The 24,779-nt window shown below is 38.0% G+C and overlaps 1 protein-coding gene across 2 annotated transcripts in view; it reads right to left on the bottom strand.

Moving 5' to 3' along the window:
* LOC103266916 (dedicator of cytokinesis protein 7-like) overlaps nt 1–24,779 on the bottom strand; it is a 69,224-nt gene that overhangs the window by 19,109 nt on the left and 25,336 nt on the right. For both annotated transcript variants that reach the window (XM_021715784.1, XM_008064530.2), the window contains exons 7-14: nt 23,434–23,568; nt 22,404–22,556; nt 16,126–16,284; nt 15,388–15,488; nt 13,254–13,446; nt 10,734–10,877; nt 8,237–8,368; nt 6,727–6,741 (exon numbers count right to left, since the gene is read on the bottom strand). In XM_021715784.1, coding sequence (XP_021571459.1) covers nt 6,727–6,741; nt 8,237–8,368; nt 10,734–10,877; nt 13,254–13,446; nt 15,388–15,488; nt 16,126–16,284; nt 22,404–22,556; nt 23,434–23,568 — 1,032 coding nt within the window. The remainder of the gene's footprint in view (nt 1–6,726; nt 6,742–8,236; nt 8,369–10,733; nt 10,878–13,253; nt 13,447–15,387; nt 15,489–16,125; nt 16,285–22,403; nt 22,557–23,433; nt 23,569–24,779) is intronic.

Below are 24,779 nucleotides of genomic sequence, written 5' to 3'. Positions count from 1 at the left end.
TTTAAAACAATATTCCACTTTTTCAATATTGTGGCCCTTTGAATATTCAAAGATGACAACTAGGACTTGTTTCCCTTAGCTAAACTTTCCAGTTCTCAATCAGTCTTCGTATGATAGAAATTACGACCTTGTTTGCATTTCATTAGTTTGCCATCTTTTAAAGTGTGATATTCCAGAAACAGACACAATACTGCTGATGTAATCTGACCAGTGAAGGCATATTAGTGGACTTACTGCCTTCCTAAATCTGGACACTGAATTTTGTTAATGCAGTTTAATACTGAACTGTCTCTTTTTATATACTTTTATCATCAGTTCAAGGAAAAAAAAATATTGAGTTTATATGTTAGCCACTGTTCATCTTCAGTAACAGGAAAATAAAATAAGACTTGTTCCCCAAGAGAGTTAAAATAGATCCAAATAATCATAGTATCAGGAACATATGCTATAATAAAAAGTGGTGTAAGAAGGGAAAGATTAATCCTGTTGGAATCGAGTCACAACAGGGGTGACACACATACAGGGTTCTGTGAATTGGCCAAGTGGATGGGGAAGGGAAGGGAAGGGAAGAACATTCCCATGGCGGGGGAAGGAAGGCAGATATAAAGTTTTAAAACAGAAGGCATGTGAGGGAAAGCATTCATCCATTCTCACATTTACTGAGTGACTATGTGTCAGCAAACTTGTTCTAGACATTTGTGATAAATCTGTGGACAAAAGGGGCCAAGCCAGTCAGGGCAGGTTTTATCAGGAAGGTGACATCTGAGAGGACTGACCAGATGCAAGAGATCATGTGGATCTGGGGGAGGAGCACTCCAGGCAGAGGAAGAGCCCGCACAAAGGTCCTGAGGCAAGAGGCGTGTTTGAGGGACAGGTCAGTGCAGAGTTACCACGCAGGAGAACAGGAGATAGGGTGAGAGAAGACACTACAGGGAGTTATTGGATATTTAAAGTGTGCACCCACGTGTGTGTGTGTGTGTGTGTGTGTGTGTGTGTGTGTGTGTGTGTGTGTGTGTGTGTGCTGGGGTGGGGGAGGGAATGAGGCTAAGGCTAGAGAGGAAGAAAGGGTGAGAGTTTGAGGAACTTGATTTTCAACTTTGAAAGCTGCCTCTGGTTTACAACTGGTCTTAGCCAGCTCATGGAGCATAGTCATTGCTTCGCCTTCAGGAAAAACATCACTTTATTTCCTCTCCGGAGTTTTGAACTATAGGGTGATACTTGGTTTTCCTTTAAATTAAAAAAAAAATCTACTTCCTGTAATCTAGCCTGTTTTTCCAGCATCTCCTTTCTTCACTGTTATGACCTCTGCCTGTCTGAACCTTTCATCACTCCCACACTTCAGCTTATTCTTCCTGAGCAGCTCTACTGACACTTGCACAGTCTTCTGGGCAATAAAACTATGTCCCAAAGAAACCCACCCACCACGTCTCTAAAGGTCTGAAGCCTCTTATGACACATGTCTCTGGACTCTGTCGTAATTTTGTTATCTTTAGCAAGAAACCGTCTGCTGGGCTCCTTGTATACTTTCACGGTGACATCACTTCTTTGACCCTCACCCAGTTGTCCTCCATTATGCTTCTTTTAGGTTAAGACTTCCCTACAGGCATACCAGTGTTTCACACAGTGGTAACCTCTTTCCTTCTACAGAATATTTATCTGTGTATTTTAATCGTAGATCTCAGCTTGGGAACATAACACCTCTTGGATTTTAATAGCCAAATTATGTTAAGATTTCAAATGATAGTAATGACAATACTAATGATGTTAAAAATCATAGTAACATCAACAGAAAATTACCTCCAACACTTTTTGAGTACTTAAAACATGCTAGACACTGGCTAACCATTTTATATGAATTATATCAATTCTTATCACAATTCTATGAGACAGATTTCACTATTTTCACCCTCATTTTGTAGATGAGAAAAAGTAACTTGCTCAAGGTCACAATATTAGTAAGTGGTGAAGCTGGGAGTTCAGCCCCAAAATATTTGACCACTGAATCTAAGTTTTGGGGTTTTTTTTGAGTCTGAATCTCACTCTGTCATCCAGGCTGGAGTGCAGTGGCACACTCACAGCCACCACAGCCTCCACCTTCTGACCTCATGCAATCCTTCCATCTCAGCCTTCCAAGTAGTTGGAACTACAGGCGTACACCACCATGCCCAGCTAATTTTTCTTGATTTATTGTAGTTGCCCAGGATGGTCTCGAACCCCTGGGCTCAGGCAATCCTTTCGCCTCTGGCCTTCCAAAGTGCTGGAATTACAGGTGTGAGCCACTGCACCTGGCCGAGTCTAAGTTCTTAATTAAGGTATATGTTCCCCATACTCCATGTACTGGCATAAATACTAGGACATCAGTATGACCCCTGAACTGTCTTCTACTTCTCTGATTTTTTTTTTTTGAGAATTCTTTGGAGAATTACCTCTCCCCCTATGTTCTGTCTGCCTCTATATTACAGCACCATCCTCTTACTGTAATGGGTTTGATGTTTGTATATCCTTCCTGTATACTCCAGTATAAAAATCAGGTGGACTTCTTACCTAACAAACATTTTCTTCTAAGATATATCCTCCTCCATTTCTTATCAGAGGTTCAGTTCTGACCATTCTATGCCCCAGTCCAGAAAAAAAGAAATCATGTCTAATATCATCTACATTGTAAATATTTGCTGTCGACATCACTTTAAAAAAATTTTTTAGCTGGGCTCGGTGGCTCAGCCTGTAATCCCAGAGCTTTGGGAGGCTGAGGAGTGTGGACTGCCTGAGCCTGCGAGTTCAAGACCCACCTGGGTAATTTGGCGAGACCTCATCTCTACAATAAAAATAAAAAATTAGCCAGGCGTGGTAGCGCGCACCTGTAGTACCAGCTACTTGGAAGACTGAGGCAGAAGGATCGCCGGAGCCCAGCAGGTCGATGCTGTGGTGGCTGGGAGCATGCCACTGCACTCCAGTCTGGGTGACAGAGTGAAACTCCAATTCAAAAAAAAAAAAATTTTTTTTTAGAGACAGGGTCTCATTCTGTTGCCTAGCTTGAAGTGCAGTGGTGTGATCATACCTCACAGTACCTCTGAACTCCTGGGCTCCCACCTCAGTCTCAAGAATAGCTGGGACTACACGTACATGCTGCCACACCCACCTAATTATTTTTTATTTTTAGTGGAAATGGAGTCTTGCTCTGTTGCCCAGGCTGGTCTCAAAATCCTGGCCTCAGGTAATCCTCCTGCTTTAACCTCCAAAGCTCTGGGATTACAGGAATAAGCTGCCACACCCAGCCTTCTCTTTTTCTTCTCAAAAGTAGCATAAGGGGTGGAAAAAAATGAGTGGTATGGCATATCTTATCAGTTGCTCAGTCAATTATCAGGGAGTCACCAGAAAGTATCTCTTCCTAGGAAAAATAAGATTCTTCCCATTTACTGTGTTTTCCTTAACATTCTTTTTCACATCTAACTTCACCTTCCTTGAGGTAAAGACTCATGAATGTTTTATACCTACAATGTTCTAATTTCTTCTTTAGAATGTCACATTTTCCCACTCAACTACCTAAAAATACTTGTTCTGACCGTGCTCTACCCTCTTGAATTTGTATTTCATGTTCTTCATTTCTTCCCTCCATTATAATTTGTTGTTTCCAATTCTGCTCTTATTTGCTTGGATGAGTTACTTTATCTCACTCAGTTTAAGTGTGGATTAAAGAATATAAAAATACAACAGAAGCCACTGAGCCAGAACTATGGCCAGTATTTCTCAGCATATAAAAGCCCACATATTCATATTCATGTCCTTCTGGTCCCATAATACGAGTTAAGACACAGTCATTTTGCATGTGTCAATCTCAAGAGTTAGAGTTTTCTACATTCCCCTATTAGTGATCTATAGACAGAATTAAATTCAACAAAGTCAAGTCCATCTTCTCTAGCCTTTCTAGTGGTATTTTCTTTAAAGGAATATGTTGTAATCTTTAAGAAAAAAAAAATGAAGACAGTATCATGTGACTATGTTATCAGTGTTTGGGGATTAATTTTTCTGAAAATTTTAAATTTTCACTAGTGTACTTTTGAACACAAATTGATCACTATCTGATAAATAAAACAAATACGTCTTAAAAAGAAATATATACACAAAATAGGAATGGGCTATAAAATTTTCATATAGAAAATTTCTCTTTTAAAAATAATTAAAAATGCATCATAAGAAATACATGTTAAGATATTTTATTTTCTATTCTTTCAAGAAAAATAAAAAGGCTTTGGAAAAATAAAAAATAAAAGTGAACGCTAAACAGCCATGAACAAACTGACCTGGCAGAGATGATTACAGCCACGTCATTCCTGAAGGGTTCAGATTTGTTATTTTGCATGGTTAAAAACCTTACCAAAATGTGTGAAATGGTAAGTTTCAGAGTTATCTTTTTACACACATACACACACACACACACACACACACCTGTAAAACTTTGCCAACTCAAATAACTTGTACTAAATAAAAAAGCATAATAAAAAATGAATGACATTACTAATACAATAACTACATTACTATATAAGCCCAGAAGGGTTTCTCCTGTAAGTCAGAGAGTAAGTTATCAACTCAAAAAGTCTCTCTACAATGTAGAGATTATCCTTACTGGATTTTAATCCAGTGAGAATTCTATGAGAATACTAGGAAATTAGTTAAGAAATATACTTTTAGAAAAAATAAAATTACTGAAGTTTTCAGAGTAAAAAAGAAAAATATTCACAAGATAGAACTTACCACAACAGACAATAGTAAAAGTAGGGAGTAGGGTCAGCAACCAGGGCAAGAGAGAAGAGAAAACAGAAAGCATTTTAATTACAGAAATTTCAAAACAAATAAGCAGCAAATGGTAGAAAACACATTTTAAAATGCAAGCATCCATTTAAGTTTCACAAGGGAAAAGCAAAAAACAAACGTGCAACAAATTTAGCAGCTACAAAGCTAAAGGTCCAGTGAAAGGTAGTAACAAGAATATAAGCACGAAAATAAAGTCTGTGTGACTTTTACCATGCAATATGACAGAATGATATTAATGTCATAACCAGTGGAAATTATACCTTTCAGGGGTCGATTTAGCATCAAGGAGACGCATCATAAACTGCTCAGAGGTTTCAAATATTCTTTAATGCCTGATGTTTAGTTAATTCTACTTCATGTGAGGGAATCTATAGGAACTTTATCATTCATAACCATGGCAAGTCTCTTGACATATGTCTTAACTGAGCCACAGAAATAAGGGATTATATTTTAGGTATTCATAAGGTCATACACATTTACTCTGAAGAATTAAGGGAGATCTGAAGGTACTAGCTTCATCTGAAGAAAAGCAAAAGGTGGGAACTATTTCAGAAATGAAAGAAAACTCAGTGATAACATTTATTCTTAAGGCTTTCTACTTCAGTCTCAAAACAAGGATTGTAGCCAGACACGCCTATAATCCCAGCACTTTGGGAGGCCGAAGAAGGAGGACTGCTTGAGCCCTGGAGTTAGAGACCAGCCTGGGCAACACAGTGAGACCTCATCTCTACCAAAAAAATAAAAAATTAGCTGGATGTGGTGGCACACACCTGTAGTCCCAGCTACTCAGGAGGCTGAGGAGGAAAGGTCACCTGAGCCTAGGAGGCTGAGACTGCAGTGAGCTGTGATTGTGCCACTGCACTTCAGTTTAGTGAGATCCAGACTCAAGAAACAAAAACAAAAACAAAAACAAGGATTGCAATGCAAAACCAGAGAGGCCTAATCTGTTTAATCAACATAAATCTGACTACAAAGTGAGAGGCAAAGCACACAATTTACAAGTACATCAAGCTTTAAGTAAATCTGGTCTATTACTTTGCTTTACCTCATCAAGATAAATTAGGATGTACTTTATAGAATTCTTTCCTTTATGGGAAGACTTAAAACAACAGTAATTAATTCTTCCTATCACTTTTCACACGGATAACTACTACAGAAGAGGAAACACATGCAGCCTTATTAAACACTAACAGCTCAACCACTGTCGGATATGAAATCAAATTAAATCTCAAGTTCTCTCAACCTCCTTATCCCTCTCCCCAAATTATTTAAATGACAAAAGTTAATTTCTTCCCTTGGTAGTGCTTATACTCAAGGTGAGGTGACTCAAGATCAAATTTAACACAGTAGTTGTCTCACCAATTCTAAGATGCACATTTTTGCCCAAATTTTGTTCACCTTTCAACTGATAGGATGCCCTGGTTTAATACCCCAGGGTTTTTTTTTTCTTTTATTTTAAAGGCGTATAGAATAACAGTATGTTTTATAATTGATGGTGTCTTAGATCACATGGAACATAGTATTTTCTATTTACCTCTGAGCAACAACACATAAATCGACCTCTGTAAAATGAGGTGAAACAATATGGTTAAAAAAAGAAATCTGTGTGTAAATGTTGATAAAAGAAATGCTTCAAAGGATAAAAACAAACTAAAGTGATGACAAAGTGGCTCATTTACCAAAGAATCTCATTAGTGTAACATGTGGATTCCCATGCACTGCCTACAACCTCTTAATAATAAATTTCTTAAAATAACTTACAGTATTTTAACAAAATTTCTTTGGTTAATGAATTCAGTTGATAGCAGATAGCAACAGAATGCCCACAGCTAGCACATGTGGGCTAAGCATTGGCATAAGAAATCTGATCAAATCAATCTATTAGTGTCTTTAACTAACTAAAACATTACCTACCTCCCAGCCAGTACTCTGTATAATAAAAAGTAAAAAAGGGCAAGTCATAAAAAAAACTGTTTAAAAAGAACAAAAAAGGCCAAAGGTACCATATACCATATATTCTCCTCCACAAACAGAAAATAGCAGGATATTTTAAATAGCATATTCTTTCACTTAAGATCTTCAACAATTTTGCAAATTGCTTGCTTAAAACCTAATAGCTAAAATTTTGCCTTTTAAACACTTTAAATGAAAGTACAGGTTTTGGAGAAAGCGAGCCAGCTGCTTGTTCCATTTATGTTTAAATTAGACATGTCACTAAGGTGAGCTGCACTTTACTAAAGTATCCAGGATAGATTGGAATACAAATTGCAATTTTGCTCAAGTGACACTGACACAGGTTCTTGGAAACGGCTAGTTCTAGATGTTCCAGACCTGACATTTATAATTTGCAATTTACGACTCTAGGAGCTGGGATGAGATTTCTCTGATAGTGTACATATAACTGATTCTTAAAAGACCCAACTGCTATTATCATGAAACCTAATCAATCAACTTCAGCATTTTAGAAGAGGACAATAAAATCCTGACTTAAGAAGACAACAGCCCTAATTTAAGACTGTTTATATCAATTCATCTAGAACAGTTTAGCCCATGGCAAGAAAGAGGCGGTCAAGCTGATAGACAATAAAGTAGGACCAGGACTGACTAGAGAGGTGGACCATCAGAACTCCACCACCTGCTTAGACAAGGGCAGCAGCAGGTAAGAGCAGGGGAGCATGGGGGAAGGGGACAGAAAAGCGGAGAGGAGGCTCAACAGGACATTTCAGAGTATTCCAATGGAGCCAAGAACTTTGTCTGAAGGAAAAAAATTGCTAATAGTTTGCTTCAGTTTTAAACCAAGTTTAATTGATTCCAATTTTGGTCATGATATGTAGATTGTATGATGAACTATAAATATCAAGTGCTGAAATCATACTATTATAATATACATAAGACAACCATTTTATTCATAATTTTCACTAAATATTATTTTCATATTAGAAATACATCAAAGAAGGAATAAATGCAAACATCTAGCAAAAACAGTTAAAGTTCATCTGTAGTCATTAAAAATATTAAGAGTTTATTAAAGTTTCACATCACTTGATAGAAAATTAACTTAGACAAAGAAACTTTTCTGGCAGCCAAGGAACAGATATTAATTTAAAGATCAGATTCATAATTAAAATCTACATGTGAAACAAAATAAATCCCATTTTTTGAAAATTGTTAACTAGTAATAATTTTTTAAATGGAAAAAAAAAAGCTTTGTGGAAAGTTTATGATGGTCATCATTTACTTTAGGTGAATTCCATTTTTGTTAATGAGCCTTGCTTTGGCCATGAACTATCATTTTGACTGCTCATTTGTAACCTGATTCAAATGGTCATTTCATGGGATCTAGTTTGACAACAGTACAAAACAACACTAATGCATTTAGACGGTTTTCTCCACTTACACTGAAGGCAGAAATTGGAACCATTACCTGATGCACAATTTTGCTGAAGGCTTCTTGGAGTTTACCATGGATTGTGGACAGTTTCTTTGCATCCCGATTAGCTTCATGAATAGGAATAAGTACTTTGTAAACCTCATTAACTGCTTCATACATGCCAGCCTATAAGAATAACGTTTATAAGATATTTCCTTCTTTTACCTCAGTAAGAAAGTAAGATAATTACAATACATGAATTCACAATATTTTTATTAAGACAATACCACAAAAGCTTTTGCAACAAAACATAAAGACATATATAACTAATTTTTAACTGTATTAGCCTTAATAAAATAATTTTACACCATATGTCATCTCCTCTGGATAAACAGATATGTTTGTAGGTATGTGTATGTATGTGTATATTGATATTTCCTTCTATCTACCCAATAATTACTTCACTAAGGTTAATGTGTGTGTGTGTGTGTGTGTGTATACTTATTTAGGAATTTAAACTTTTGCAGAAAGGAATTCTGAGCAGAGGAATAAAAGATATCTAATATTACACTGGTTACAGATCGCCGGGGTTCTGCTATAATCAGATAAATTAATTTAGTTTCCCAGGAGAAAACTAAAAATATTTATTTTTACAAAGGACTAAATTAAATTGGTAATTTCCTATAGGATATCGCTTAGGAAAAAGCCACTGATCTTTAACAAAGCACGAGAAGGTTCTGAGCTACCAGATTTTCTTCCACTGGGGGTTAGTTGGTCAGTGGATAGCCAGAGGTTGTTATGGTTATAGTCAGAGTGAGGAGCAAGATATTCATGTATGCTCTTCCACTCCTCCTCAATAATGGATTGGTGCTGGAGTAAGAAAAGAGAGAGGTTTTCCAAAAGACACTGAGTTCTCAGTGCTTCACAGATTAGCAAACAGATTTTTCCAAAGAATAATATATAATCCTTATATTTTCTAGTCAGGTCACAAGAGTATATTTTAGCAATCAGGTAGGTGCAGTAGTGAAATATGTTTAGTGCAGCTAAAATGCCCCCGTAATTATTTTAAAAATCAAACAAATTAATTGAAAAAGAATGAAATTTATAATTACATACAACTGCAAAATTATTTCTGTAATACAGGCTACTGTCCCCTGATCTAAATGCACTACTATGAATTATTAAAATTACACACACACAAATACACCCAGAGTTATGTTGAATAAGATATTATGTTAATAGCAAAATACTCTTTTCCCGCTACTAGTTCAGCCCAGGCTAGGGGAGAAATTGTCAGCGCTCTCAAAAGAAAGATATTTTAAAGATAACCAACACCTAATATTTTATCTGAAAAAAATACTTTTTAAAAACTCTCAAAATCATTATATGTAAAGGAACTCGATGTTCCAATAATGATGAAGAGGATGATAACAGCAAACACACTAGTTCTTACCTGGAACCAGGCGCTGTGATAAGCACTTTACTTACATTAACTCATTTAATCCTGTTAATACTCCCATGAGGCTGGTACTACTATTAGATGTATATAACAGATAAGAAAAGTGAGGCACCAATAGGTTGAGTAACTGTGCCTGAAGTAACACAAGTATTAAGTAGCAGAGCCAGGATTTGAACTTTGGCAGTATGCCTTCTAAATCTACCCCTACCTAACATATTGCAAGATGGGGTAAGGCTTAGAGAAGAAATAACCAATTCCCAATGGTGATCCAATGGAGAAGGACTGCATTGCTCATTACCTCTCTTTCCCCAACATGAACCTTAGTGTCTCCTAAATCTTGGTGCTGGGATACTAAACACTCAGCAGAAAAGTGAGTGAAAGTAGGTGACCCTATCAGCATGGTTCAAGAAGGTCCATAGAGATTTGGCTCACTTTTCTTTCCCAGTAAACACCCTATCTGGGTTTCCCCCTGACTTTCAATTCTCCACATACAGATGGAAGGGAACAAGGACTGGAATTATGGCATGGTAAGGTAGTCAGGCAAGGGATTCAGAATATAGTTCATAAAGCTAAAAGCATCCTCCAGGCCTCCAATACCTACCTAATAAGGATCACCATGCAACTCATGCAATGAGGGACTACAACTTTCCTGGACAACAGAGCAATGCCCAACATACTGGAAAGAAGATTCTTCCTTCTATCTAATGGACAACCTCATTACAGAGTTATGACAGTCTACCCAATGCGGAACTTAAATCACCCAGAGACTTTTGATTTGTTGTGCTCTGTTTTTTAATTTAAAGGTTTTAGAAAATGCTTGGTAATGTTTTGTGAACCAAAATGCATCTGCTACAGATTACGTTGGTTCATTTACAAGCAAATAAAAAGCACTGGGAAAAGTGACATGTTATTAAGACAAAAAGGAGTAAGCAATGATAAACAAGAAAGAAAATCCATTCCTACATAGCTTTTAAGGGACTTAGAAGAAACTATCTTAAAAGTAGGGTCATAAGACAAAGATGATAAGTATGCATGTCGCTGGTGATTTAAATGCATGAAACTGTTGTCGAAGAATGAACACAAGTCATCTACCATAGAGAAAGAAGCAGCTGCTTGTTCCAGTAATCCCACAAGTCCTGACTCAGTAAAGTACTTTCCAGAGCAGATGCCTTCCTCATCTGGAGATACCACGTCATCTGAGACTGCAGATTCTTCTAAGACATTAGATGAAATATTCTAGGGGAAAAAGAGTAAAAAGGTTTGTGAAACAGAGTTAATTTCCTAGCATGAAAAAATGCTTAAGAAGAAATAATTGAAGATAAAATATAACTATCAGCTTAGGTTAAAAAAAAAAGAATGGCTGATATTGAAGACAAAAGATACATCTCCGAAAACTTTCTGTACATTGAAGACAATAATAAAATGAAAACACCACTGCTAGATAACTCTTCCCTCAATAAAAAATTGTGAGAAAGAAAATTCAGGCTGGGTGCGGTGGCTCATGTCTATAATCCCAGCACTTTGGGAGGCTGAGGTGAGAGGATTGCCTGAGCCCACAGGTTCGCGAACAGCCTGGGCAACTTGGCAAGACCTCATCTCTACAATAAATAAAGAAAAATTAGCTGGCTATGGTGGCACACATCTGTTGTTCCAGCTACTTGGAAGACTGAGGTGGAAGGATCGCCTGAGTTCAGCAGGTTGAAGCTGCGGTGACCGTGAGCATGCCATTGCGCTATAACTTGAGCAACAGAGAGACTCCAACTCAAAAAATAAAAATAACGGGGCAACCCCTTCAGGTCCCCTCCCACTGTGGCAGCTTCTCTGTCCTCTCAATAAATCCTGCTTTCTCACTTTAAAAAAAAAAAAAGAAAATTCATGGGCTAAAAAAACAAGTGATATGATACAGGACATCTAATCTTATTGTATCCTAAATTTAAATTAAACATTTACAGTAGATATACACTCATTTGTCAACTTCTGAGTAGGTCTAAGGCCTTTCTTCATAGATGAGTCTCCAGATTTCCATGTGATTTCTTTTGAGTAATATCCATAATACATCATTCTTTTTAAGATTTCCAGTTTTAGTTTCTTTAAAGTAGAGTGAAAACCTGTTCTTAAAAAATCATCAAATTATCTTAGATTTTTAGGAACTTCTCCCAATCTTTTAAATTTATTTCATATAAAATCAATTAAATTGTAATTATTTTGAAGACTTACCTTTACTGAGTCTTTGCAGAGTATTCAACTTAGTTTTCATAGAAACAATAACTTTCTTTGTGTATTCTGATTTCATCAGAAGACATAACACTTAAGTAAATTTCACAATATTCCAAATTTGCCAAGAATAGGTTTTAAAGAAATGCAAAGAATAAATGATTCTTGACAAGCAAAGAATTCAGTAGGTGGGTCAAAAGCATGTACCCTACTAGAGGGTAATCTTATTTTATACAGGGAATGGAGACTGTTGGTATATTTGGTGTATTAAGTAAAAGCCAATTAAGAGTTTTTGCCAATTCTGATTCTCACTATTTTGAGGGTGACACTTTTTTTTATTTGAGTTAGAGTTGTCTGTTGTCCAGGCTGGAGTGCAGTGGCACCCTCACAGCCACGGTAGCCTCGACCTGCTGGGCTCAGGTAGATCCTTCCATCTCAGCCTTCCAAGTAGTTAGAACTACAGGTGTGCGCCACCACACCAGCTAATTTTTTGATTTACTGTAGAGACGAGGTCTTGTCAAGTTGCCCAGGCTGGTCTCGAACCCCTGGGCTGAGGCAATACTCCAGCGTCTGCCTCCTAAAGTGCTGGGATTACAGGCATGAGCCACCATGCCCCACCTGAGTGTGATACATTTTCACAGATACTAAGGTCTAGAACTGATTACAAAGCAGTAAAGGCCAAGAGAATAAATTTACATAGTGCTGACAATTCACAAGTAAGAAAGTGTGGCAAGAGAATCAATAAGAAGTACTCTTTAAAAATGTATTAATGATTAGCTGGGCATGGTAGCACAGTGCCTGTAGTTCCCGCTACTTGGAAGGCTGAGGCAGGAGGATGGCAGGAGCCCAGGCCACTGCCCTCCAGCCTGGGTGACAGAGTAAGACTCCAACTCAAAAATAGTAATAATAATAAAAATAAGCCAGGCTCGATGGCTCAGCCTGTAATCCCGTGCCTTTGGGAGGCTGAGGTGAATGGATTGCCTGAGCCCGCGGGTTCGAGACCCACCTGGGCGGCGAGACCTCATCTCTACAATAAATCAAAAAATCAGTCGGGCGTGGTAGCGCATGCCTGTAATTCCGGCTACTCGGAAGGCTGAGGTGGAAGGATCACCGGAGCCTAGCAGGTCGAGGCTGCGGTGGCTGGGAGCGGCCACTGCACTCCAGTCTGGGCGACAGAGTGAGACTCCAACTCAAAAAAATAATAAATAAATAAAATTAAATAAAATAAAAATATATATTAATGACAGCAACAATGAAATGTCAATTCACCTCTGGAACACTGCTTTAAGTCTTTAAGCTCTCCTTACAAACTGAAAGACTCTCAACTCCAGTGAGATGGTGTTGAGAAAACCAAGAAAGGACATACCTCGAGTCCATGCACATCTGGCAGACTCCTACCTGAAAGGTCACACATCCCACAGGCAGATACTTCCGGTCTTCCAGCATGCTCAGGTACTCAGCCACCAGTGCTGCCGAGTGGACCAGACACTGCGCGGCTTCAGCGTGATTGCTCCGCTCCGAATGCTTGCCGGCCATGTTCTGCAACCAGGTCAGTCGCAGGTCTGGAGAGGTCTGGTAGCCCTTGGCAATTCTAATCAGAACAGAGATTCTTCACGATTAGTCTATGCTTCCCAAGACAGGAGGGATTTAGACAGCTTGCTCAGAATTGAACCAGGCAGGCGTTTGCTACTGCACACAACCTATTAAGTTTTCAAGTAGCATGGAAACGCCGTTGTGTGTGCATAGATAAACAACTGTGGTCTATGGAATGGACAATACCAGTTTGTGGGGGTGGGGTGACGACAAAAAAAGACACGCTGTATTAAAATCTGACCACTGGGTCACCCCCTTGGGACCCTTCCACTGTAGGAGCTTTTCTGTCCTCTCAATAAATCCTACTTTCTCTAAAAATAAAATAAAATAAAATCTGATCACTAAAGAAACCATAAGTAAGGGAAAAAGTAGGGGAATGTATGTGTTCATTATGGAAATATAGAGAAGTTTTATGTTTTTTATAAGGAAAAAAGACTTGTATAAGGTAGTTTTATCACATCATCTTTATTTCAAAGAGAATAAACTTGTTTTATTTGTGCCTTTAATAAACCCCAAAACTATTCAGTCTCTATGGACAACAGTGTGGCAATTAATAAAAGAACTAGAAATTGACCTTCCATATGACCCAAAAATCCCCCTACTGGAAATATACCCGGAGGAACTCACATCATTCTACAAAAAAGATACCTGCACATGCATGTTTATTGCAGCCCTATTTACAATAGCAAAAAACAGGGAACCAACCATGCTGCCTGTCAAAACTGGAATGGATTTTAAAAAATGCGGTACATATACATGATGGAATATTATGCAGCCATAAAGAAGATCAAACCGGGCTCAGTGGCTCAGCCTGTAATCCGGCGTTTTGGGAGGATGAGTTGAGTGGATTGCCTGAGCCTGCAGGTTTGAGACCCGCCTGGGCAGCTTGGCGAGACCTCATCTCTACAACAAATCAAAAAAATTAGGCGGGTGTGGTAGCCGGATGTAGTCGTTCTAGCTACTTGGAAGGCTGAGGCGGAAGGATTGCCGGAGTCCAGCAGGTCAAGACTGCAGTGGCCGGGAGCAGCCACTGCACTCCAGTCTGGGTGACAGAGTGAGACTCCAACTCAAAAAAAAAAAAAGATCAGAATTATGGACTTTGCAGCAACTTGGACGGATTTAGAATCTGTCATACTCAGTGATCTATCACAGAAACAAAAACCGAGTACCACAAATTCTCACTCATAAGCAGACCCTGAATATTTACCATAATACTATTAAAAAGGGATTGGCAGTAACCGGAAACTGTCGGGGGCGGTGGGGGAGGAGGGCACATAACATCAATAAGGGTACCCTATCTCAAACCAGGCAAAGTGGGGACCAAAGGGAGGCCCAAACTTTACCTGTACGATGGCCACTGGTATATCTAATCCTGAATTGTACTCCACATCTTTAAAATAAAATTTTTAAAAACCCAAAACTGTGAGAAGAGATGGTCATATGGCAACAAACAAACAAAAACCCCTGAAGTTTTACCATTTATATCTGTTAGGATACAATAGGAAGCATAGATTTTTCAAACTATGCCCCTAGAAATACTATTCTTTAGGCATAACTACCTTGAAAATCAGGCCGTTAATATTATGATAAAATATTCATGTACTGTTTTTTCTTCTTACAAGACAGATTTTTATATTTGAAATATGGGTCTTGGCCTTCCTAAGAAATCTGGGGCTCAGGACACCAAGGTGATAAATATGTGTTGTGATTATTTTTTAAAAGCTTGTTTTTGATAATCAGTAAATATACTTGCACAATTCTTAACAGAACTGACACAGAAGATTTGACAAAGCAGCCTGAAAAAAGCACATTTGGACTTTTAAATCTACCATTAGAAAAATCTCTTAAATGTTTCTCTATGTTTTTTTTTCATCTAACGCTTTCTGTGTATCTTACTAAGCCCATTATACAAAGTGTATGCGAATCAAACAAATGCTACCTGTACATGAGATCGATCAACATTTCAGGATCCTCCTGGTGTTCCTTCATTTTAACAGTATCAGAAAGGATCATATGGAGATTGAAAACCAAATCTTGGACCTGCAGCAGGGAATTATATGAAAAATGTTCTTGAATTATCAGTCATTCACAATCTCTAAATTAGTTTGGGAGATATGTCAGATAAGTATCTAAAGATTTCAAAGCAAGTTGTACGACACTGACATGGTCCGCAGCTGCATGCAGGTACGCCGGGATATGAGAGTGAAAGATAGTAAACTAATCCATGCTAGGCAGACTATGCTTTTTCAGTTCTCTCATCTGGAAATAGGTAGTACAAGCAGAAATAAAAATACAGGGATATAGAGAATACAAGAGTGTATGTTTCTGGTTTTACTAAAAGGTAGTTTGTAGAAACCTTAGTTTTTAGAGGCAGATTACTATTTGATTAATAAGTGAAAATAACATTTCATCATAAAGCTTTATCTATATTGCCTAAGTCTACTGTTCTACTTGTTACAAACACAAAGACATACACACCAAAGATATTAACTATTCCAACATAGAAGGGTAGCTTAATAAGACAAAAAGATCCAGTCCTATCTATGGCACATGATATGTAGATAGAAAGAGAAATAAAGAATCCTCCAGCGAAATCCAACATTTGATTTAACAATCTGGAAAGAGCCTATTTAACAAGTCTATTTCAATTAATGATCTAGAAAGCAGTATTTCTGACCTGATCAGGAAAAGTTGTTTCCCTCAATTCCAGATCTTCTTCTGCATATGTCAATATAGTCTTTAGAGAACGTCTTAAGAATTCTTCATTAAAATTCTGGGATGTGCCCACCAAGGAGGATAGTGACATTGTTACTTGCATTTTAACCCTGGCAAAGTTCTGTAACAGAGAAATTGTCAGGTCAATACTTTACTACAGAAAGCTTTAAAAAGTCTTCCTTTTTTCCTTGCTAAAAGGTTATTTAGTGAAAAAATACCATTCTAAGAAAAAAAATTTAAGTAATGAAATACGCATATCAAAATCTTATTTCAGAAAGGATATAGCACTTAGAATTTTGCTGTGAATAAGTGTTACAAAACAGCTTTTTAAAAAGCTATGTGTTAGAGTTGAACTAGAAATTGTGCCTAGGTCTTTACATTTATCTATTACGAGGTCTATGTTATTAATAACACCACTTCACAGATGTTAAAGAGCTTGACTGACACCACAAAGTTCTTAAACGATAGATGTTTTATTTAAACTCTAGTCCATTTCATTCTATCCATACTATGAAGAAAGTCAATTAACACACAACATGTGTAAAGTAATATAGGGTAGAATCTTTTGGAGTGATGGCTTCAAGAGTTTATAACTTACATTCTAGCTTTTTTAGGGTAAATTCATTTCTGCTTTGCCATTCCCAACTACGAAATTACTCAAGAGGTTACTGGTGACAATATACTAATTGTCAAATCCAAGATTATTTTGGCCAGTATTCTACTTAATTTCTTTGGACATGTAAATTTATTGCTTTCTCCTTGAAAATGCCCTGCCTCGCCTTCAGTGGCACCACTTTACCCTGGTTCTTCTATTCTTTATCTATCCTTTTCTGTTTCATTTATTCCTTGGTTGTCTTTCTTAAATACCAATATTCCCAAATGTTCTTTTTTGTCACTTGACATATACTAAAGAGCCTCACCGTTGCCTTTGTGTCCACCAGTAGATATGCATGTTTCTGTCTTCAGCTCTTATTTCTCTCTAGGGTGCCAGACTATTACATTTTACTAGCTAGCTCCATATGAATTTCTTACAGGTGCCTCAAAATCAACATGTTTAAAATAATCTTTCTTTCTATTGATTATCTAAATAAGTAATGCTACTATCCTTGTAGCCACTCAGGCCCCAAATCTAATCATTCTCCCCTCTCGTTTTTTCATACAATAAATCCAGTTCACACCGTCCCTAATCCATTCCAGTCTGTCCTTTCTCCATTCCCAGTGGAGAGTTTATTTACAACCTTACCATTTAGCTCACAATCTTGCCATTTCTTATTCGGATAACTGTGATAACTTCCTACTCAATCCCATGCCCTTTTCTCTTATCCCCCTCAGTTTATCTTCTACATAGCATGAGGGAAATTTTTGTAAAATGCAAATCTGAACACATCACTCCGCTCCTTATAAAACAGTCCATTAGCTCCTTATAGTTTGAGGACAGAATTCAAGTATTCAACTCAGAAAATATGTCAAGTTATATAGTAGGCACTGAGGATATAGTGGTAAACAAAACAAGCATCTGTCTCTGACAGCTTAGTCCAGGTCTTTTCTTTTTCTTTTTTTTTTTGAGTTGGAGTCTCACTCTGTCGCCCAGACTGGAGTGCAGTGGCCGCTCCCAGCCACCGTAGCCTCAACCTGCTGGGCTCTGGCGATCCTTCCGCCTCAGCCTTCTGAGCAGCTGGAACTACAGGTGCATGCTACCATGCCTGGCTAATTTTTTGATTTATTGTAGAGATGAGGTCTCACCAAGTTGCCCAGGCAGGTCACGAACCCACGGGCTCAGGCAATCCACTCACCTCAGCCTCCCAAAGCACAGGATTACAGGCTGAGCCACCGAGCCCGGCTAGTCCAGGCTTTTTCAGTGACAACTTTGCCCCCTGCTACTCTCTCTTCCAGCCATGATCATGCAGAAGTGCTAAGAAAGTGTCTGTGTTTGCCTGTTTCCTTCCCTTACCTCCATGCCTTTCTAACTATGCGTGCGCCATTGCCTTACTGAAAAAGCGCTGTCCACCTATCCATCTGACTGGGTGGTTCTTCCTTCTTAATTCAAGCATCTCTTCTTTCCGAAAACCCATCCCTGAAGCATAAGCTATTTTTCTATACATTCTTTTTTTCTGTGTTTATCCCTCATCATATTAACAACAGCAAGCACTTACTCAGCACTTGCTTAGGGCCACTTACTGTTACATGCTTTACTAAATGTTAATTTACATAACACCCACAAAACCATCTGAAATAGATGAACATTACTTGCACATATCCTTGCCCAGTAGGTGCCAAGCTACTTAAAAAAGGACTGTCCTTTTATCTATGTTTGCTCAATGCCTACCACAGTACTCAGAACACAGCATAATACTGTATTGCACGATGTGCCTGTTAAGTACGGGCAAGATGTGCGTGCCACAGCAAAATCCCAGCAAAAACACACTCATGAAGGAACTTCCAACAAGTATCTAGGCCAAGATCACCCAATTTATCCTATTTTGAGTAATAAAAAGATAAAGAAGATCAGAAAAACTCAAGTGCTCTTTAGCTAGTAAGTTTTGATGATTTTCTCAGGCTTTTTATCAAAGACTGAGGCAAATATTTCATAACCACCCTTTGATGTCCTATAAGCATAGACAGCTTTTAACAATCAAGAGCTTGGAAAATATCATTCCCCCAAGCCTTCATGAGGACAATAATGGGAGTGCCAAGAAAAGTACACACATTTTAAGAGATATAAGAGATGTCTGTCATAATCAGAAGTGTCTGGACAGTAATGATTAGCACGTTGAGCACCCCTTGTAATTGCAGAAGTCAAACGTGACTCCTATTCATTTTAGACTAAAAACTAAGACTAAAAATGTTAAAAATAAGAAAAAACTGGGAAAGCGAGAAAGAAGATGGAAAGAAGGACTTTGTCATATTGGCTATAGATATAAATCACATTATTTGAAACTGGCAATTAAATCAAGTGAAGTAGCGGGGCTCGGTGGCTCAGCCTGTAATCCTGAGCTTTGGGAGGCTGAGGTGAGTAGACTGCCTGAGCCCATGGGTTCAAGACCCGCCTGGGCAACTTGGCGAGACCTCATCTCTACAATAAATAAAAAAACTAGTTGGACGTGGTAGTGCATGCCTATAGTTCCAGCTACTTGGAAGGCTGAGGCGGAAGGATCGCCAGAGCTCAGCAGGTCGAGGCTGCAATGGCCAGGAGCAGCCACTGCACTCCAGTCTGGGCGACAGAGTGAGACTCCAACTCAAAAAAAAAAAAAAAAAAAATATTCAAGTGAAGTACATGAGAATCAACAGTACAAATGTGAACAGAAAGAAAGATACTCTGGCCGGGTTCGGTGGCTCAGCCTGTCATCCCAGCACTTGGGGGGCCAATGCCTGAGCCCGCATGTTCAAGACCCATCTGGGCAACTTGGCGAGACCTCGACTCTACAATAAATAAAAAATTAGCTGGGCGTGGTCACGTGCGCCTGTCATTCGGCTACTTAGAAGGCTGAGGTGGAAGGATTGCCAGAGCCCAGCAGGTCGAGGCTGCGGTGGCCGGGAGCATGCCACTGCACTCCAGTCTGGGTGACAGAGTGAGACTCCAACGCAAAAATAAATAAATAAAGATACTTTACTGGAATACTGAGGTAGGAAGAATGGCAGGGAGGGCCGAAGGAATCAGAATTTCATCACTGTTCGTTAAAGGCAGTAAATAGACACTCAAGCATGCTTTTCAACATTTTTTTCATTACTGTCCCAATAAAACTTTTTAAACACTTTTTTCCTAATCATACCCCTAAGAAATTTTAGTACCAGAGATGGACTGTATATCTGTTTATGTGTTCTACATGTATCTGGATTTATGCATACATAAGAGAATAAATATAAAGCTATTCTTTGTATTCAATGCAAGGTCATGAATGACTAAACAAAAATTTTAAGTTAAAAATCTGAAAATAATTTATATTGAACTTAACTTTATAGCTCTGTTTGCTGAGAAACTTAATTTTTTTTTTTTTAAGAGATGGGGTCTTGCTTTATTGCCCAGACTGAAAGCAGAGGTCTCAAACTCCTGGATTCAGGTGATTTTCCTGTCTCAGTCTCCCAAAGTGGTGCGATTACAGGAATGAGCCACTGTGCCCAACCCTAGGAAACTTTTAATATAATCACTTTGCTTAAATAAACTGTAATGTATCAAATTATACACGCATGCCCAAGTCACAAACAAAAGCACCGAGAATCAAACATTAAGACAATATCCACAAGGCAGCCAATGAAGGCAACCTCTTGCCACATGACTTTAAGATCAAGCAATTGATTACAAGTCCCCTAATCACGGTCATTTATTCTCCACAGTTTTGTAACTGTGATCTTGCATATTTTTTTTTGTTCTCTGTGTATTCTCCATGAACTTAAGTTCAAGTGATACCCCATTAGACCAAGGAGAGCAACAGCTACTGAGGAACGTGATGCTGTTGGGTAGTGTTGAGCTTTGGAGGGCCATAAGCCATTGTAAAACCAAGATTTTTTCATCTCCCCAAAAGCCAATTTTCATTCCTTTGGCAATACTGCTCCCACTGAGAATGTAAGACCTAAGGAAATAGAAGTCTGGGGGTATTACATAACCATAAAGGTAACTGTCACAGCAAAAATAAAAACTTGGCCAAATATGATAAGCACTACACCACAAAACCAAGGCGAACTGATTGTACAGATAAGATGAAAACCACCAACACAATTTTCTTTTTTAAAGGGGAGGCAGGCAAAGCACAAGTAGGAGGCTGAGGCAGGAGGATTCTTTGAGCCCGGGAGTTTGAGGGCAGCCTAGGCAACATAGCCAGAGGTTGTCTCAACAAAAAATAAAAATAAAAAATGAGCCAGGCATGGTAGCCCGCACTTGTAGTCCCTCCCAACAACTTGAGAGGCTGAGGCAGGAGGATCAGCTCAACTCAGGAGGTAGAATCTGTGGTGAGCCATGATTGTGCCACTGCATCCCAGCCTGGGCAACACAGTGAGCTCCCCAACTCAGAAAAAAGGGAAGAGAGGCAGAGGCAAGGGGAAAGCATAGCAAAATAATACAACAAAATTCCATGACATATCAAATGTAATTACAAGTGTGAAAAGAGACTGGATCATAAAGCAAAACTCAACTCTATGTTGTATATGAGAGACACATCAAAAATAAAGTGAAAGTTAAAAAACAAGCAAAGATAATGGAAACAAGTTCAAAAGAAAGCAGAGGTCAAGATCATAACAACACCACACAAGATAAAATTCAGGCCCCTTCCCCCAAATAAGTTTTAAGTAAAACCAAGATGGGTTCTTTGTAATTCTAAAGGAGGATGACTCACAAAAAGATACAATAGTTATGAATATGAAGACACCAAGTAAGAGCTAAAGGGGAAGCAGACACACGCAGGGATAAGCTTTAATTTACTCCAAGTATTCCACCAAGTGGCAAGTGGAACAAACATAAACAAGGATATGGAAAGACAGAATAACATAATCAATACGGTATATTTGTTTGGTATATGTTTAACTCAAGATTCTGAAAATAGAAATATCCCCTTTTTAAGTGCTGTGAAACATTCATAAAATTTATTATGTTTGGACACACAAATATACCCAAGGTACAAAAAGGGAAAAATAATCACAATGTAATAAAACTAAAAACAAACATCAAAACTTTAAAACAAAAAAGTCAGTCAACACTTTGGGTTAAAAAGAAAAGATAAACTGAAATCACAAATTTACTACACATCAGACCAATAAGAAACCAAAAACAGTGCTTAAAGGAAAATTCAAAGCCTTAAATACTTACATGAGTAAAAATAAATGAATTAAATACTTGACTCAAAAAAGTTAAGAAAAATATAACACACGGATAAAACAGCTAATTAAAACAATAAAAAAATGGAATTCTTCAAAGGTTGTGACATATAAATATAAAATATCAAGCCAAGATATTTATACCTTTAATTTTTTTTATCATTTTCTTTTTATTTAGGGCCAATTAAAATTTAAAATTGCTCAATGTACATGTATATTCTAAGTCTGTACTAATATGTTTATTTCAGTACAGGAAGCCACAGTTGGAGATTTGAATTTTTTGTAAGATATCCATCAAATGAGAACTATCAAGATAGTCATAAGATTCAAAATATACAAAAAAACTCCATTTTTCCTTCCAAAGCCATTTAATGACTACCTGCAGAAGTTATAGTTCATTACAAATCCAGATAACTTTTAGGGTAAAATACTTACATTGCCAATCTCAAAGTTTTGTCTCATTAGTAGATAAAGAGAGGCACTGGCATGTGACCGAATCGAACCGATGCTACTGCTACAGTGTCGGAGAAGCCTGAGGCACAAATCAGCACACTGCTCTGTCTCTTCTTCAAACAAGAGTTCAGGGAACTGTAAAAAACAACACAAAACACTGTCCACATTGAATTTTTACAGTAAAATTTCTAGAGATATGCTATTATAACCTCAACCAGCGATCTGTCAGTATAGCCCACAAACTGCAAGAATGGTTAACAGTATGGACTAGAGAGGCAGATAGCCTGGGCTCAAATGCTGATTACGTCACTTACTAGCTCGTAATATGACCTTGGACAAGTTTTCTCAAACATAAAATAGGCCTAGTAATATTATCTACGTGGGATTGTTGTGAAGCTTTGATCAGATGTGCATAAATCATTAGTACAGTAACCCACAGATATGAATTCTACAGTATGTTTTTATTAATACAAAACAGTATATGAGTAATTCTCATCAACATCTCCACATTTCATCCTGTAGCATGTCTAAGATGATACAGCTACCTTCAAAATTTAAGAATATACATCTCTTCTGGGGAAGTTAAACAAGAAATAAATAACTGAAGCGGTTGAACAAATAAATACCTTCTTTTTCATTCACCACAGAATAAATTAATTTTACTGGGTTGAACTGCTTACACAATGAACCTTGATAATTTGAGTTAAAACAGAACACAGTAAAGAGAAAACAAGAGAAGCCCCATATTTAAAGGTTAAGTTATTACTTCCAGGCCCATCTTCACATCAAAATTACTATTTTTAAAGCCAGAAACTGGCTAAAGGTAATTCAAATAAAAGATGAATTCCAAAAGGCAGGCAGCAGTAGAGAGGTAAAGAAGAATCAAGGGTCTTTAGGCTATTATTTAAATTTCAACTACACATATATTAACCAGTGAAAGTGTCAAAAGACCGTAGCATGAATAAAGAAAGCGAAGTCTGACAATACTGCAGGGACAAAATACACAGCCTACCTTTGAAACCAGGGCTCTCTGGGTGGCAAAACAGTGTTGTAGATAAACTGCACTTTGGTTGCAGGCCATGCTATGCAGTAGCACTTTTAGCACCCCGCCAAGGATGCTCTCTTTGGATTCTGTTACAGAAACTGTCTGCAATTTAAAAATAAATACATGAGAGAGAGATGGACCTGCAAACCTGGTTAGGTAGGTAGAACACGTATAAATAAGCAAACTCTTAAAAGATAAGAAAACAATAATGTTAAGACCCAGGAGGGCTTCAAGAAGGAACTGTGCAGGATTTGGACAAGAGAAGAAAAGGAGGGAAAGAATGGATAGAAGTAAAATAGGAAAAAAGAGAATCAAGGATGTGATGGCAAGAAAGTCTAATGTGTGTTTTAGGAAACTTAGACTGACTTGAGGTTCAAGTAGAAAGTAACTGAAGATAAGACTGAAAACGAAAGTGAGCCTATGGCCGAGAACGCTGTTTGCAAATTACCATTCTTCCCCTCTGCCTTTAATAACTGAAATCCTGAGTTGTAGCTGGGGACTCTGAACCCAGCCTCAGAGAGATGATGTGAACAAAACAGAAGTTTACTCTTCTGAGTCATGACCTTAAAAGAATAAATATATTCTGTCCTGCATCTTCTTTTCACTGACTGACATGCAGACATGATTGCTACAGTTCAAATAACCATCTTGGATTAGGTATCTGGGATTTAGGATTTCTTTGTTTTCTTTGTAATAGTAGCTCAGACCTACTCCAACTAATATAGCACTAAAATACAAAGAGCCTTATAAGTCGGAGAGTTTCCTATCTTTTTCTTTAGGCAATCAAAAAATACTAAATTCTCGATATTTAAAAAAAAAAAGAATTTTTTTTTTTAGTTGGAGTCTCACTCTGTCACCCAGGCTGGAGGGCAGTGGCACGCTCCTGGTCACCGCAGCCTCGACCTACTGAGTTCAGGCGATCCTTCCGTCTCAGCCTTCCAAGTAGCTGGAAGTACAGGCACATGCCACCAGGCTCAGCTAATTTTTTGATTTATTGTAGAGATAAAGTCTTGCCAAGTGGCCCAGGCTGGTCTCAAACCCACGGGCTCAAGCAATCCTCTCACCTTGGTCTCCCAAAGTGCTGGGATTATAGGCGTGAGTCACCGTATCTGGCCCCAAAATTTTAATTAGGATAATGAAAGGTAAAATATTTTAAGAAGAGCAATCTCAGGAAAACGCGCAGAATGGATTAGAAAGGGAAGAACACAGAGGGAATATCTGAAGCAGGTAGCCACTGTAACAGTTTGGAAAAGAGCACCTGACAAAAAATGGTGGCAGTAGAAATGGAATGGAAGGAACAGGTACGAGACATA

Source organism: Carlito syrichta, unplaced genomic scaffold (assembly GCF_000164805.1).
Source record: "Carlito syrichta isolate Samal-C Ts95f unplaced genomic scaffold, Tarsius_syrichta-2.0.1 Scaffold307669, whole genome shotgun sequence".
NCBI lineage: Eukaryota > Metazoa > Chordata > Mammalia > Primates > Tarsiidae > Carlito > Carlito syrichta.
Note: the sequence above shows the minus strand (reverse complement) of the source record. Positions and strands in the feature narration are given on the sequence as shown.